Source organism: Acomys minous, assembly GCF_964271855.1.
Source record: "Acomys minous genome assembly, chromosome: 2".
NCBI classification, from domain to species: domain Eukaryota; kingdom Metazoa; phylum Chordata; class Mammalia; order Rodentia; family Muridae; genus Acomys; species Acomys minous.
The window spans coordinates 45,969,572-45,985,620 of NC_140484.1; the positions used below are offsets into that span (position 1 = coordinate 45,969,572).

General features: G+C 40.8%; 1 protein-coding gene across 1 annotated transcript in view; it reads right to left on the reverse strand.

Annotated features, from left to right (window-relative positions):
- LOC311609440 (uncharacterized protein) overlaps positions 1 to 16,049 on the reverse strand; it is a 42,641-nt gene that overhangs the window by 8,882 nt on the left and 17,710 nt on the right. Inside the window, exons 5-7 of the mRNA XM_084802542.1 lie at positions 15,473 to 15,647; positions 12,106 to 12,504; positions 2,096 to 2,183 (exon numbers count right to left, since the gene is read on the reverse strand). Of these exons, the coding sequence (XP_084658668.1) occupies positions 2,096 to 2,183; positions 12,106 to 12,504; positions 15,473 to 15,647 (662 nt within the window). The remainder of the gene's footprint in view (positions 1 to 2,095; positions 2,184 to 12,105; positions 12,505 to 15,472; positions 15,648 to 16,049) is intronic.

The following is a 16,049-nucleotide window of genomic DNA, read 5'->3' on the forward strand; positions in this document are numbered from 1 at the left end:
GCAGGACCCCTGGGCCCAAATCTGCCTATCATAATGTTCTTCTTGTAGGTTTCTAGGACCCTCTGGATCCTTCTACTTTTCTATTCTCCCATGCTTCTCTCATCTACAGTCCCAATAGGATGTCCTCCCCTCTGTCCCAGTTTCCTGGTAATTGAAGGCTTTTGTGGGACATGCCCCTTGGGCTAGTATGCAGATATAAGTGAGTATATATACCATTTGAGTCTTTCTGCTTCTGGGTTAACTCACTCATTATGATCATTTCTAGCTCAATCCATTTGTCCACAAATTTCGGGAATTCCTTGTTTTTAATAGCTGAGCAGTATTCCATAGTGTAAATGTACCACAGTTTCTTTATCCATTCTTCTACTGAGGGACACTTAGGCTGTTTCCATGTTCTGGCTATTACGAATAAGGCAGTTATGAACATGGTTGAGCATATGTCCCTGTTAAGTTCACACTTTTCTTATTGTTTCTGTTTTCATCTTCAGATCTTGGATGGTTTTATTGATTTCTTTCACCTAATTGTTTTCATTTTCCTGAATTTCATCCAGGAATTTATTCATTTCCTCTCTATGGGCTTCTATCATGACCTAAGGGCCTCAATCTGTTTGGATATATCTTCTTGGTTTTTTTATGGATTTATTTGTTTCTTACATTATCAAATTCATAGGGAAACATTTGAGGTCATTTTCTTGGATTTCAGTTGTGTTAGAGTGTCCAGGGCTGATTGCATTGAGATAACTGTGTTCTGGAGATGCCATATTACTTTTTGCTTTTGTTGTTTATGTTTTTGCTCTGGCCTTTCACCATCTGAATGTCTCTGGCATGTGGTAGTTTTTGTTATCTTTCATTGGCTATTGAGAGCAGCTCATATGTGAGTGGCTATCAGTTGAGACTCCTCACCTGTGGAGATCAGAGAACTCTTCTCATGGGTCAGGCAGGTGACCTGAGGTCAAATTCACTTGTTCTCTAGTCCTTGGGATCCTTTCTGGGCTAGAGGATTCAGGCAACGGTGTTTTGTCTAAGATATCAGTCTCAGGTGCTGTATGTCACAGTCAGGCCTGTGCTTAGACCTTGAGGCCAGCTGGTCCTGGGAACTTTGGGTGGATTGGCTAGGTAACCTGAGGTCTGATCCACTTGTTTTCTGGTCTATGGGGTCTCCTCTGGGCTAAGAGATTCAGACACTGGTGCTCTGTAGCCCACAGTTCAGTCTGAGGCACAGAGCACAGGTGCCACACACAGGTAGACAAGTGACTAGAATTTGGAGACTGTGTACATGCCTACAGGGACCCAGGGACTTTTCTGTGAATTGGATGGATGGCCTGAGGCCAGACCCACTTATGCTCCACACAATGCGGACCCCTCTCACCTGGGAAACACCAGCACTAGTGTTTTGTAACTCTCAGTTTGTTCCTTAGATTGCTGTATAGTCACAGCTCTCCCACTGATCAGACATTGAGTGCTCAGTGGCACCATCTTGCATCTGCCCTATCTCCATATTCTTAACCAGGTCTAGTAACACTGATATAGTGGCAAACATACTGAAAAGAGGTGATGTAAATTAAATGGGAAAATATGAAATATGGATTGGCTCAACATAATGTCACATGGGGATTGGGGAGATGGCTCCGTGGATAAAGCTCTCACCACACAAGGGTGAGGACTAGATTCTAACCACTTCTAACCCACATAGAAGCCTAGTAGTTCTGACAACCTACTTGTAATCCTATTACTTGGGAGGCTCAGTCAAGGAAATTTCCTGGACAACCTGACTAGCTATACCAGCTGCATTGGTGAGCTCCAGGTTCAGCAAAAGATCTTTTCTCAAAATATAAGATTGAGAGTGATTAAGAAAGGTGCTGGACATCAACCTTAGGACTGTTCATGGATGAACATATTGTATCCATGCATATACACACCACGCACACATATATCATAATATATCATACCACACATGTGCACACACACAGAGAGAGAGAGAGAGAGAGAGAGAGAGAGAGAGAGAGAGAGAGAGAGAGAGAGAGAAAAGCATAAATGTTAAGTTCTTTTTCACATTTACTTTCTTCTCGCTGCCTTTAGAATTTTCTAAGATCACCTTTAAGGATCCAGGAAGGTACTTTCTCAAAGATTTCTCCAGCATCTGTAGCATCTGTGCACCTTGCAGAGGGACAATCATGAGGACACTTTAGCCTAGAGAAATAATAAATGGGCATTCATCAATGACAGAGACATAAGTACCAAGTTATGTATGATTAGCCATATCTCCTCCTCATTAACATCCTCACCAGACCCAAGGAAACACAAGCCTTGCAGGAAGCACAGGAGTCTCTGTACGACTTCTCAGTTTTAGCCTTTGGAGTCACTTTAGGTGAACAAGTGCATTTTATTCTTCTAAGTTTCCACTATATCAGTGTCTCTCCTGGTATCACAGTAATCGTGTTACTCAGGGACTGGCCAACCCCTGTGCCTTGATTTTGTAAAAAGTAGATGGGATAATAGCATCATCTGGCTCGTAGGATGTTTATGGGGCTGAATTATTAACTAACATGCAGTGTGTTCAGTAGAGTGTAGGTCATATAAACAATGATCTACAATGTTACTTATTTTATCGCTAGTGTTCTTCCTTCTCCTCCTTCTCCTCATGTGAGTTAATATTGCATGATGTTTTGATGCAACTGTTTCAACATAGAGAACCTTGACATGTTTTAGATATAAACAAGAAACCTGTATGCTAAGTCACATTCCAGCTTCTAGCATTGTCCTGTGGTTTTCTTGTATAGTTCTCTCTCAAAAGCCTCACTCTTGAGTCTATTATATGCATTAGAAAGCACTGTGTAAAAGCTTGCAAGGTGGCTCATTGAAAAAAAATGCTTGCTGATGAATTATGATAGATTCTTAGGATCCACATGGTAGAAAAAAAAAAGAGATCCAATTCCCACAAGCTAGTTCTCCTTTTATTTCAACTGGATATTGGGATGTGAGCATCTCTCACAATCCATAAATCAATCAATAAAAATCTTAAAAATTGCCAAGTAATAAAAATAGCATTTAAAAATTGACTCACTACATCATGTTGGCCCCCACACACACACATAAACCTCCTAAAGCAGCCTAAATATGTAAAAAGGGAAGGGAGTCTATGTAAGCAAATTCTGTCATAAAATGGTGATATTTAAAATATATAGAAAAAACTTCTGATTGGGGGCAAGAAGAAAGTGCCCTGGAAGGGATTAGCATTTCTCATGCATGAACTATCAGGCTCCAGGCCAGAGTAAGTGATTTTTAAAAAGAGGAGAAAGATTTTCTGATTCTGGACAATAGGATCTAGATTTATCTTCCCATCTGAGACAGTCACAGCTTTAATGTTGTTTTACTCTGATTTTGGTCATCATGCTAAAACACTCGAACCAAAAGCAACTTAAGCAATGAAAGGGTTTGTTTCAGTTTACAAGGTACAGTCAATAGCTGAGAAAAGTCAGGAAAGAAATTCACCCAGGAATTTGAAGCAGAAATCATGAAGAAATGGTGCTTACTGGCTTGCTAACTGGCTCATGCTTTCTTATCCACCCCAGAACCAATGCCCAGGGAATGGTGCTGCTCACAGAAGGATGCCCTTCTCCAACAATGACAATAGAGATAATTCACAGAGATGCTCACTGGCCAATCTGATCTAGGCAGTTTTTCCCTTAGAAGACTCTAGGTTGATGTGTTCAAAGTTGACATATAAGTTGCCAAATGACAATAGGGTTATGGTCTTGGGGAAATGAAAATAGCAAGAGGCTAGAAGAAATTTTCATTGGTAAAGCTCCTTGCTTAGCATGTTCCAGGCACTGGACTCCATTCCTACAACCAATTGCATCAGTTTAATTTAAGAATGGTTCCAGTTTGAGTCACACAGTGATAGAAACTGGGGAGAACAAAGCATCTTGTAGCTTTAAGTTTGAGAACATCAAAGTGAGGTTCAAAGTGAGGTTTGTGTGTATGTGTGTGTGTGTGAGAGAGAGAGACAGAGAGTAACAGAGACAGAGAGTCAGAGAGAGAAACAGATGAAAGAGACAGAGAAACAAAGAAAGATACATACACAGAGAGGAAGAGAGACAGAGAGATACATAGAGACACAGAGACAGAGAGAAAGAGGAGAAAAAAGAAAAAAGAAAAAAAGAACACTAGCTAAAAAAAAAAAGGCCTAAACCTAGAATGAAAAATATTTTTTAAAGACCAAGATAGAACTCATGAAAATGAAAACAATGCAACATTTAATACAAAATCACATAGCGTGTGATTACCAGCACATTAGACAGTGACAGAGGAACATTAACAAAGTCAAAGACAGATTGTTGAAAATATCCACAGTGGAGCACACACAAGTTTATTTATTGTTAAGGTAGGGACTGGAGAGAGAGTTCAGCTGTTAAGTTCACCCAGGTAATTAAGTTTTATTCTTTCTTAAGTCTCTGATGGGGTTGAAGACCAGATAGTTTAGTCTTACAGTTAAGCTTAGTTTGTTAGGGGTTAAGATGTTTTAGATCTAGATAGATGTTTTAAGTTAATAGAGATGAGATGTGATCGATATGAATTTTCATTCAGAATTTTAGACTCAACAAGATAGGAAAGATATTTAGTTCAAGTTTACCAAATATGAATAGCCAAATCACTATGAATGAAACAGTTATATAATTCTCTATTGTTTTGTGTTTCTTCTTGCTGTGTGTAGTTTATTTTATTTGTGTGTTGTGAATCTACATGTTAAAAAAGAAATATAATAATAAAAAAAAAGAAAAAAGTTTGCTCTTCTAAAGAGTCCCCAAATTCAGCTCCCAGCACTCATATCAGCTCATGATGGCCTGTAATTCGAGCTGCAAGGGATCTGACACCTTCCTTTGACCTCCATGGGATGCACACACATGTGGCACATGTATAAACACATTTAAATAAAAAGTTATTTATCTTAAAATTGATCAAATCAATCATGAAACATTCCAGGTTCTATTTGTGATAAGGGACACACTGATGATGAAATTCATCCAAATGTAGGCCTTACTATTAATAGAAAGCTCAAGTTATCAAGAAAGGGTGCCTTGGTATAAAAATAAATAAATAGATCAATTGGAGTAAAGTCAAAAGTCCAGAACAGGCTGGATAGTTGTGAATTTATGTTCCAGGAAAAAAAAAGCCACACCTACATTAAATACTCTATAAGGCTAGATGACTAAGCAGAATTCTGTGATTGTGGAAAACCTAAATGTTATAGATTCAGAGCCAAAAATTATCACTAGCTATCTTTATAATCCTTATAGCCACACATTTCTCACCTCTGTATCTTATCTAAGACTCTTTCAACTGTTAGGAAACCCTTAGGGAATGTATTAACTTAGGAGACTCTAACATCCACCAACACAAAAGCTAAGATTGTCATCAGATAGCATCTCAGACCTATAGCATGCCCCTACTTTGCTGTGGCCACCTACATGATGTTCTCACCCACATACTTGGAAATTGCCTTGATTTATGACTTTTGTTGTTGCTGTTCTATGACTAGAAAACTTCATAAAAGCCTTGTTGGACTATGTTATTTGAGGTAGCCTAAATCCATGTTCCAAGGGTGTAGAGATCATATTTGATCCAAAATAAATTCACTTTCACTCCCTTTGAGATGATATCTGTGTTTTGCATGGTCATTGTGATCATTTGTCTTGTCTCTAAAGACATCTAAGCCATTTGGTGAAGGTACAACACTAGACTTTCCAGTAGTGTGTGCTAATTCCATTGCTAAGTGGTCAGGGTGACTACTGTTATGCCCAGGAAGCAATTAATTTTCCACTGTTAGTTGTAGGAGAAAGACTGAATCAATTTGGCCTTACAATTATTTCTGTCCACCTGGGTCATTTATCTAAACAACACGTCCTATTCTACTTTCTGTAATTTATTATTCCTTTCCTATTGCTATGATAAATTATTCCAACAAAAATTTACTTAAGGGAGAAAGAATTTGGTTTGGCTCACTGTTCAAGGTACAGTCGCTCACAGCAGGGAAGTCACAGCAGTGGAAACTTGAAGCAGTTGGTCCCACTGTATCCACACTTAAGAATCAGAGAAGGATAAATAAATGCTCAGTGCTCAGCTCTTTCTATATATGCACAGCCCAGGATTTCCTGCCTGAGGAGATGGTCCCATCCACAATTAAGATTTGTCCTCCCACATTAATTAACATCATCAAGATAATCCCCACAGGCATTACCCCATGGCCCATCCCCCACATGATTCTAGTCTCTGCCAAGTTGACAACACCTATCATCACATTTAGGAATTTGAGAAAACATAATGTTTTAACAGAAGAGTAACATCAGACAAGGTCATTATATGGACATAATGGAGTCACACCAAGAATAGAGCAATGAACTTAACATCCCATCCAATAATCAAGTTCAAGCACAGGCCAAAAGAAATATTATCTGTAAAAGTAGCCAGTAGTCTTGTCCCAGGCAACATATCTAGTTCGGATGTAGTTGTTACTTCTACACCTTCCATGCTTCATGGGGAAAAGTAATCATTAGAATCACCCTGAATTCTAGCCAGGCACCAATTGGAGAGACATAGCAGTCCCCTTGATTGCTTCCCCTGAGCTCTCACCTCAAGTCCCACCCACACTTGCTGATAGTATGCCGTATTTCACGATGGCTTGCTATTTCTCTTGTAGAGACAGAAAAGAAACCCAGCTTCATCAGATTGCAGATACATTCCTGGGTAGTCAAAGGTAGGAAGTTTCCAAGAGACTTAAACACTAAAGAATCAGGTCAAGTTGCTCACTTTCACTTCCCGAATCTCAGTGTTGTCTCTTTTTCGTTTGCTTCTTCCACACCACTGGTTTTATCAGGAGTTACATGAGAATGAGATGGCATGTGTAACTTTATGATAAATCTTTGGCATGTCAAATTACTGAGTTTCATGAATGGTGTAATTTAGACCCTATTTTAAAGATGTACAGAAGCTAACAACAGAGCATGGTGCCAATAAGCAGGATAAATTCAAAGCTGCTTACAGTGAAATTTTCCAGGAAGCCTAACACACTGTAGCCAGAAGCACCGAGCAACTGGTAAGTGAATTCTAGAGCTGCTGACCCTGCCATGCCAGGAATAAAAATTAATCTGATGAAAGCAATTTAAAAGAACAGAGCAGCTTTAAACAGAACTGTATAAAGCTAAGCAAGCACAGGCACATGCTAAATAAAATTCCAACGATCAAGCATAGGGAAAGGAGATGTAAAAATATAAGCTAACAACGTGCAATAACTCTAAAGCATTAAACCCACACCAGCAGGCATGATACACAGTTAGTGCAGGAGTGGAGGAAAGCATTAAAGTACGATCAGAATACGCAGGGCATAAAACAGTTTCTAAATAACATGCACAGCATGAGTTTAACAGAAAACAGGTAAATTCAAAATTAGACTGTGGTATTAATTGGTCTTCAGATGCACTCTTGAAAATAAAATGTGCTTGCTACATGATAGATAAGTGATATCACTGTGGTGTGACTTCTTGCTTCATTGCTGACTTTAAGCTTAATAACCCTGTTGCCAGTAATGTGTAGAAAAACCTACCTATTCTTTAGTACAACTGGAAGTACTGAGCACAGTGGTGCAGTACCTCCATACGGTAGATTCTATTCTCACTCACCTCCAAATATCACACAAATATTTCCTCCCTTACTACACAGAAGAAGAGCCTAAATTTTTTGTATTGTGCTTGACAAACTACATGTTACAGAATATATGCATACTCTTTGTTTCATCAAGTGAAAGTACTATTTTTCCCATAGGCATTTTTGATACATATTCTGGGAGTCATGCAGTATCATCATTTTTTTTTGTATCATTCACTTGAGAGAAGGAAAATGTTAAAAAGCAATAATGACCTTCAAAAATGTTATTTTGTATGTTTTAGTCATACCATATGTCTTATAAGGTATGCACATGCACATAATGTACAGATTTATGTTAAGTTTGTGTGTGTCGTGTGTGTGTCTAGTGAAGCAATCAATATAGCCCATTATGTCAATAGAAAATACGAATTGAGAATTGTGTTTGTGTGCTTGGCTAGCACAGCTGACACATGGCCTGGGGAGATGGCTCAGCAGGCAGAGGTGCTTACTGCACAAGCTTGGTGACCTGAGATTGATCTCCAAAGCCCACATAAAAGTGGAAGGAGAGAATCAGCTCTACAGAGTTGTCCGCTATCCTTCATAAGTGGGCTGTAGCACATGTGCTCCCAATAAAAACAGATAGATAGGTGACAGATAGATGGATGGATAGATACATAGATACATACACACAAAGATAGATATTTTTTAAAGAACAGCTAAAATCTACTTATTCACAACCATTTTATGATCTACAGTTCTTGTGTTGTTCATTTGGCCTCCAGGCTTGTTCATCCTACAGATCTGACACTATGAGACAGATCCTCACCTGGAAAGCTGCCTCAACAGTCTTCGTAAAAAATGACCCTCTGGGAGAAGACGGTCCCTTCGGATACAGCAGGCTCAGTGAAAAACTGAAGAGTGAGTGAGCTTTGATGCCTCTCTTGCAGAGATTAACTGAACTGAGGCAGGAAATGTGGACCTTGCTCTAAGCATGTTGACAAAGCTTCTGCCTGTCAGAGTTCTAGTGAAATCTAAGCCTCCCTCCTTCGCTGGTCTTGTGATGTAGGAATTGGCTCTGCAAGGTGGGGCTGACATTTGCCCTCTAAACTTCTCTCTTCTAAGCATCACCTTGCTCTTTGCCCACTTGGCCTTAGTATGCAAACCAAAGGTACAGTAAGGCAGCATGGTGGAAAGGGGCGAGCAGCTAAGCAGTGGCCTCTCTCTCCCTGTTGTCATCACCACATTTCTGCAACAGCAGCAAAGCAGGGGGTCTAGTTCACAGAGTTCAATATCATATCTCTTTTTCTAAGCACTGCAGAAAAAGAAATATCTTGCCTGAGGTGTTAGAGTAGTAAGAATCCCTTTTTCTTAGCGTAAACTGCGGTTCTTCTCTGCCCACTTTGGTGTGGGGACTTCTTAATCTCACTTTAAGGTATGTTTACACCAACTTGTTTTATGTGATGTTGGGGGCCAGGGGTCAATAGTGTGAGCAGAGGACAGAGGATGTGTTGTGGGCGTTAGTTCTCTCCCTGCACTGTGTGGGTGCTAGGGATCCAACTCAGGTTGTCAGGCTCACTCACTAGGAAGCACCTTCACTCTCTGGGCCCACCAACTGGCTCTTAATCTCACTTTTATGGAGACAGAAATTGAAAGCCACTGTGGTGAAGGGAGAAGGCTATTCAGTCCAGAGATCTTCTATTCTTTTTTTAAAATCCACAAAGGGACTGCATTATGATATTGCCATAATGTATAAGGTGGATTTGTACTTTCCACAATAGTAAACGACATGCTATATTTTCCTCCTCTATTACTCTTTCTTATCTCCTCTCCCTTCCCCCTTTCTCTTCCACATCTACAATGCCTTTCTGTTTTAGTCTCATATCTAGTTTCCATAAGACAGAAAATACTTACCTTTATGCGACTACCTGTTGCACTGATGGTGTCCACCCAGTTCTGTACCTTTTCCTGTATGCAATGTAATTTCATTCCTTTTTATCGCTAAATAATGTTCTGTTGTATGTACATATGACACATTTTCTCTTTATCCTTTCATCCACTGGTGGCTACCTACCCTGACTCGTACCTTGGATCTTATGAATAGGGTGTGGTAAACGTAGGTATATGGGCATCTTCGTGATAAGCTTTGATTCTTTAGGTGTGCTCCCAGGTGTAGTATGGGTGGAACACGTGGACTTGCTTTTTATTTCCTTCAGAAACATCTATATTGAGTTCTAGGGTAGCCGAACTAGTTTACATTGCCACCAGTGGTGTGTGAGGGCTCCTTTTGCTTCACTGCGGCCAGAAGTTTCTGTTTGTATTCTTAAGGATAGATGCTTTTTGACTGGAGTGAAATAGAATCTTGATGTAATGTGTATTTACACTGTCCTGGTGCCAAAGGCTTTTCTTTCTAAACTGCCGACACACATTAACACTTTCTCCACCTCTCTAAGGACAGACAAGATCATTGAGAAGTTACACTCAGTCTCAACTCCGCTGTGTGAAACTAAGGAGAGAAACATGACAGTCTCTAGGTCCTTGTTATCAATACTATTTTTCTCAGGTAGTCAGGGATTTCACTAAGGAAAGGAGAGATGCTCACACTAGAGGACCAGAGAAAGGGATATGTAGCTGTTATCTACACACAGAGTCAAAAGAGCTTTTGTGTTCCTTCAGTCAGTGCACTAGCACTGTCCGAGTCTGCACATATTTTTGAACTGGAATCTTCTTGGCACATTAATTCCCATCTCTTGTGGCTTGGAGCCATATGATTAGACTCAACTTTCTCCATAATGAAACTCCACTGAATTGTTTTGTTACCATCAGCAGGGTAAATCCCTTAATTACATAAGTCACAAAGCTGACTGCAACAAAGGAGTGGAATACTGCTTTTCCCCAATTTCAGAATCAGACCTTTCCTCTCTGTCTTCTTGGGCCTGTTTACTTAAACATGCAGCCAGTCAAAAGACCAGAAGTATACTCGTTTTCTCTTCCTTTGGACAAATCTTATCACTTCTTTGAAGGTTTGGAAGGAGATGCATTGGGTGGGCAAAGGCAATTGAAGGGAGGGAACGGGGGCAGATATGATCAAAATACATTGCATACATGAATGAAAATTTATGCATTGTTTGTAGAACTGTTGATTAGTGTATCTATCATGGGAAATTGCATGGGTACTTTTAAAAGAATTTTTAAAACATGTTATCTTTAAATCCTTCTTTGGAGCATATATATAATGAAGACCACTCATTACTTCACAAAGACAGATTCTTTGTAAGATTATTCAAAATTTACCAAGGTAGATAAATAACCTAAATGTTTGATGGACAAGTAGAAAAGGAAACTATGGCATGAAAAATACATATCATATCTGGGAATGGTAGCCCACGCTTGAAATCCTAGCATGTAGGAGCCAGAGGCAGGCAGATCTCTGTGAGTTCTGTGCCAGCCTAGTCTACCAAACAAGTCCAGGACAGCCAAGGCTACACAGAGAAACCCTGTCTCAGAAAATAAAAACAAAGCAAAACAAAATACATATCACAATGTAATAATATTATCTGTTACAAGATTAAGTTCTTACCATGCCCATAAAGTGAATGAAAATGAACTTGGGTGATGTACCAGGTGAGATAAAATAGGCAGAGAAAAACTAATACATAAATTTCACTTATATATGGATTTTAAAACAAATTTTAAAAACACAGAAATAGACAACAGAATGTTAGTTACAAAGATTAGGAATGAGATGAGCAAGAGAGTTATAACATGAAGATCATAAAATTGAACTGTATATGAGATTTATACTAAATGAGATTTTAGCTACTCAATGTCAAGTCCAAATATGGCAAATTTGTGAGGTGTTGTATTTGTGAATTTGTTTCACTATGGACAATATTTTTACTATTTATCTGTATTCCCAAAGCCTTGGGTTATACAAATAAATTTCCTTAAAAACTAGTCTTCAGACATCACATCCATCTACGATATATTTATTCATGTGATAGTTAGCATGGTTGTTATATAGAGATCAAAGGGCTACCAGTGAAGCAACCATTTCACAGCACCTGGTGATGAGAAGCACCCTAGCTCCTCAACCAAGGAGTGAGGGAGAAAACCATACACTATTCCCATGGCGGCACCACAGCCTGACAAAACTGACCATGGGCAACAACCCACATGAGGATAGCAATGTGCAGCTGAATAGAAGTGTCACTGATATCCAGAATGTAGAAGATTTAACAGCATCAGTGGCTCAGTGGAGCTGTCTGGCCACGCTAGGTCTGCTTCATCTGAAACATAATATGATGGCAGAGACCGACCGTGGTACAGTGCTAGGCCACTCACACTGCTTCCCCGGAGCCCAAGCAATACCCACGCCTTTATTGTTCATTACAATTTTTATTTTCTCCATGTCCACCATCCACTCCTCCAGCTTTATTATGGCCCACCCAACACAGCCAGAGTTACTGAGGTGCACAACTCCACTGATTCCAGTCACAGGGCATGGGGACATGTTGCAGAGTATGGCCCATTTTCTGCATGAGTTTGTTGGCTCTTTCTGTATGATTATACACAGGGTAGCCACGTTCATGCATAACCAGAGTCTGAGCATAAATGATGTGGGAGATAAGACCTTGGGCCCGGTAATCAGGCACAGTGCCTGCCATTCGGATTTCTCCAGTTTGGTCCATCAGAGCCCAGGACACAGGGGTCCCTTCAGGTCCCAGAAGACATGAGGTAGGAAAGATCTGGATACAGCGCTCGATGAATCTCCGGCTCCTCTCATTGCCACCAAAGTGCCAGAATTTATCCACCAAGGCAGCATGGGTAACATCTAGTGATGAGAGTTTAAACATCTCTTGGTTGCTAGGAGAAAAAGAAAAAAGAAAAAGAGCATCCCTAATTATTATGCACAGTGTGGAACCCCTCCCTACAAGACTCCATTGGGAAGCGTGAGAGCACCAGTATGGTATGCATCCACTCAGCAGTGTCTGGTTAGCCTTGTGTCTGTAGGAAGCTGCCTAATTTAATGCCCCCTTGTCTCCATGTTGTTCTCTTTAGAAGGGACGAGTTAAGAGCCATTCTATCAAAAGTCAGACATTAATATTATAAGAGGTTTTGTCTTACAAGAACCCAGGACAGTGACACATAAGCAAATAAATCTTCACAAAACTCAGTACTATTCTCAACATTGCTGTGACCCACCTTCCCATAGGACACAGAGGAGATAATATCTATGGATAAGAAAAATGGACAAATAGAAAATAAGTATTCAAAACTTCATGCTAGCAAGAAGCAAAGCAAAACTTTAGAATCATGGAATCTCTCCCTCCCTCCCCCACCGCCCCCTGCCACCCCCCTACTCCCCCCTTCTCTCTGGGCGTGCGCGTGTGTGTATGTGTGTAAAATGTTAGGTGCTTCTTTCAATCTTGCTTACCCTTACTCACTGAACCTGGAGTTAAGCCATTCATTCCTTGTCTAATAATCCCAGTCATCTTTTTAACTCGACTACATCACTTTTGGGCTAACAGGCACACTATCACATCTGGCTTTTGTGTATATTGTAAGGAGTCTTAACTCAAATCTTCAGGCTTGAATGGCAGGCACTTTACAGACTAAACCTCATCCTCACGCCTCATAACATGAAATCTTCAATGCCGGTTTCTGGGAGTCCTTGATCGCCGTATTGAAAACAAGATAAAGTTTCCACATGGCATGTCGTCAACTCCTTCTATGGATACTAAAGTGTGAAGACTCCTGCATAAGCTTTAAAACCTCCTCTCTCAGGATGCACAATGAGACTCTGGTCACAGCCACGTCCTTTATCATCCTCATGGTGAGTAAACCGCTCCACCATCAGAGCCTATTTTCTGTAGTGAACCATAAAAAAAAATGTCTGATTTCCTGAGTGTCCCCTGAGGAGTGCACCCAGTGCTACTCTGGGTGAGGTGGTGCTCTCTGAGTTGTCATGCCCTTCACAGCATGAGCAACGAGCTTGAAGGCACCCTGACCCAGAGGGCCCTCCCACTGAGCACATGCGCATCAGGTTCCTAGCATCAGTTTTCAGTGCTGCTCTGCGCTATCCTGAAAACCAATGGGGGAAAAGACATACTTTGCCCAAATGTTCTTCATTGGAAATAATTTTCTCTGTGAAGCAGATCGATTAAACACATATTGATTAAGAACCAACAACAACTGACATTTTCATATGGAAGGGGGAAAGGCTCATGTAGCCATACCTTCAAAGAACTACAGGCAACTAAGGAATGCTATGAGCAGGAGAAATAGTCTTCTCCAGGAATGAGCCCATAGGTGGTTATTCAATAGCAACTGGTCAGCTGTGAAATCACATACATACAGGTAACACTAAACAGACTGAGCACAGTGTGTGTGTGTGTGTGTGTGTGTGTGTGTGTGTGTGTGTGTGTGTGTGAACATGTGTGCATGTGTAACAACAACAGTTAAAGAAAAAGAGTCCATGAATTTGAGAAGGAGCAAGTGAGACACAGGAGGAAAGCAGGAAAATGATATGATTAAATTTTCTTTTCCAAAAACAGAACTTACTACATGTCCAGGACTGTGCTGTCTACTGGGGATCTCTCCCTCCCTCACCCACCCACCCTCCCCTCACCCCCCTACCCCCCACCCCCAGTCTCTCTCTCCTCCCTTCCTTTCTCCCTCCCTCCTTCCCTCTCCTCCTTCTCCCTCCCCATCTCTCATCGCTTTCTCTCTCTGAACAATGCAGAAATGATTCTGGCTCTTTTCAATTTTTTTTTTTACATTTATTGTTGGGAACACATGTGTAGAAATCAGAGGACAGCTTGTGAGAGTAGCATCTCTCGGATCTCTCCTTCTACCATGTGGGTCCCAAGGATTGAACTCAGGCCATCAGCCTTGCCTCAAGTGCCTTTGCCACTGAGACACCTTATCCACCCAAGGCGCTTGTCCTTAAGGAATTGTGAATAGTGTGGAAAGATTCTAGGAACACATAGGCAGATATTTTTTTTTTAAAGAAGCTGTTTCTAGCTAATGAAAGTTAGCTTTCATTATAACTGTTAGTGGCTTTTGAGGGGATGCTCTAAAAAAAAGTCCCAGTGGAAATAAAATTTGAGACGATGGGAAACAACAGCCAAGAAGGGGAGGAAATGTGTGAATATTGGAAGGAAGGACATTTCAGACGAGCAAAGAGCCACTGTCCCAGAGGCATGTGTGAACTTATGACAATCGAGTAGCAGAAGGACAGAGCTTCTGTGGGAGGGAGACAGATGTCCAGCAAGGATGGGTGCATAGCTTACGGGGACCAAAGTGAGTCTGCACTTCATCAAAATGTGCTGAGAATTAACTGATGGCAAGATTAGGGAGTAGGTCAGTCCATGAAGTGCTTGCTGCACAGAGAGCAGTCTGATCCTCAGACCCCATGTTTGTTTAAAACAGGATGTAAAAATACAAGTCTGTAATTGCCTCTAGGGAGCTGGAGACAGCTGGATTCCTGGGTCTGGATGACCAGAAAAACTATCCAAATCAGAAAAATCCCAGTGAGAGTCCCTGTCTCAGACAACAAAAACACAAGATGGATGGTGCCCAAAGGGAAACAGCACCAGAAGTTGGCCTTTCACTTCCACATGTGTGTACACATACTTACAAACACATCAACAAACACATACATGCACAAACAAGAAATCTGAAAACAACTATCTGTGGCCCTTTAGATAGATCACACAGCTCCTGTTACAATTTTAAAACAATTATCCTGGAAATGGGCTGTGTGAGTAAAGTTAGGGAGCTACTTTTGTGAGAGATCTGAGTGGGATAGAGCATCTTCAGTCCAACTCACATAGCCCGGGGTCTGCCAGATTTATGATCTAAGTTCTCCGTATCCTCCATCAGGAAAGGAACCAGTTTCTTTGCTGTCTGGGGCATCATGTAGAGAACACACTGTGTCCTCTTGACCTTGACCAGCTTAGCCGCTGCAAGGCCCACTATTGCTTCATTTAGGCTGGACTGGGAACCTAGAAGGGAGTGAAACATACAAGTAACTGTCCATGTAGGTCAAAGAAGTAGTCCAAAGATGTGTACAAGGTTTAGTCAGAAACCTTGTCTCAAGTGTGGCTCCTGTGGGGCCATCCCACTTTTTCTCTCAGACACAGCAGAATACTAAAAGCCCTCATTTATGTCTCTATGAACAGAAGGAGCATATTTAAATAATAGCCAATCCTGTTTGAGCATGCTCGGCACCCAGGCATCGCTCACACGCCTCATTTAATCCTGTCATTGACTCTACATTTTAATATCAGGATTTGTTTTACATACGAGGTCACTCGGTAATAGAAACATAATTTGCTAAAGAATCAAAACTTGGAGGAAGAGCCTAGAAGTTCCCTACGGCTTTAACTCCGGAGGGCACATTTGTA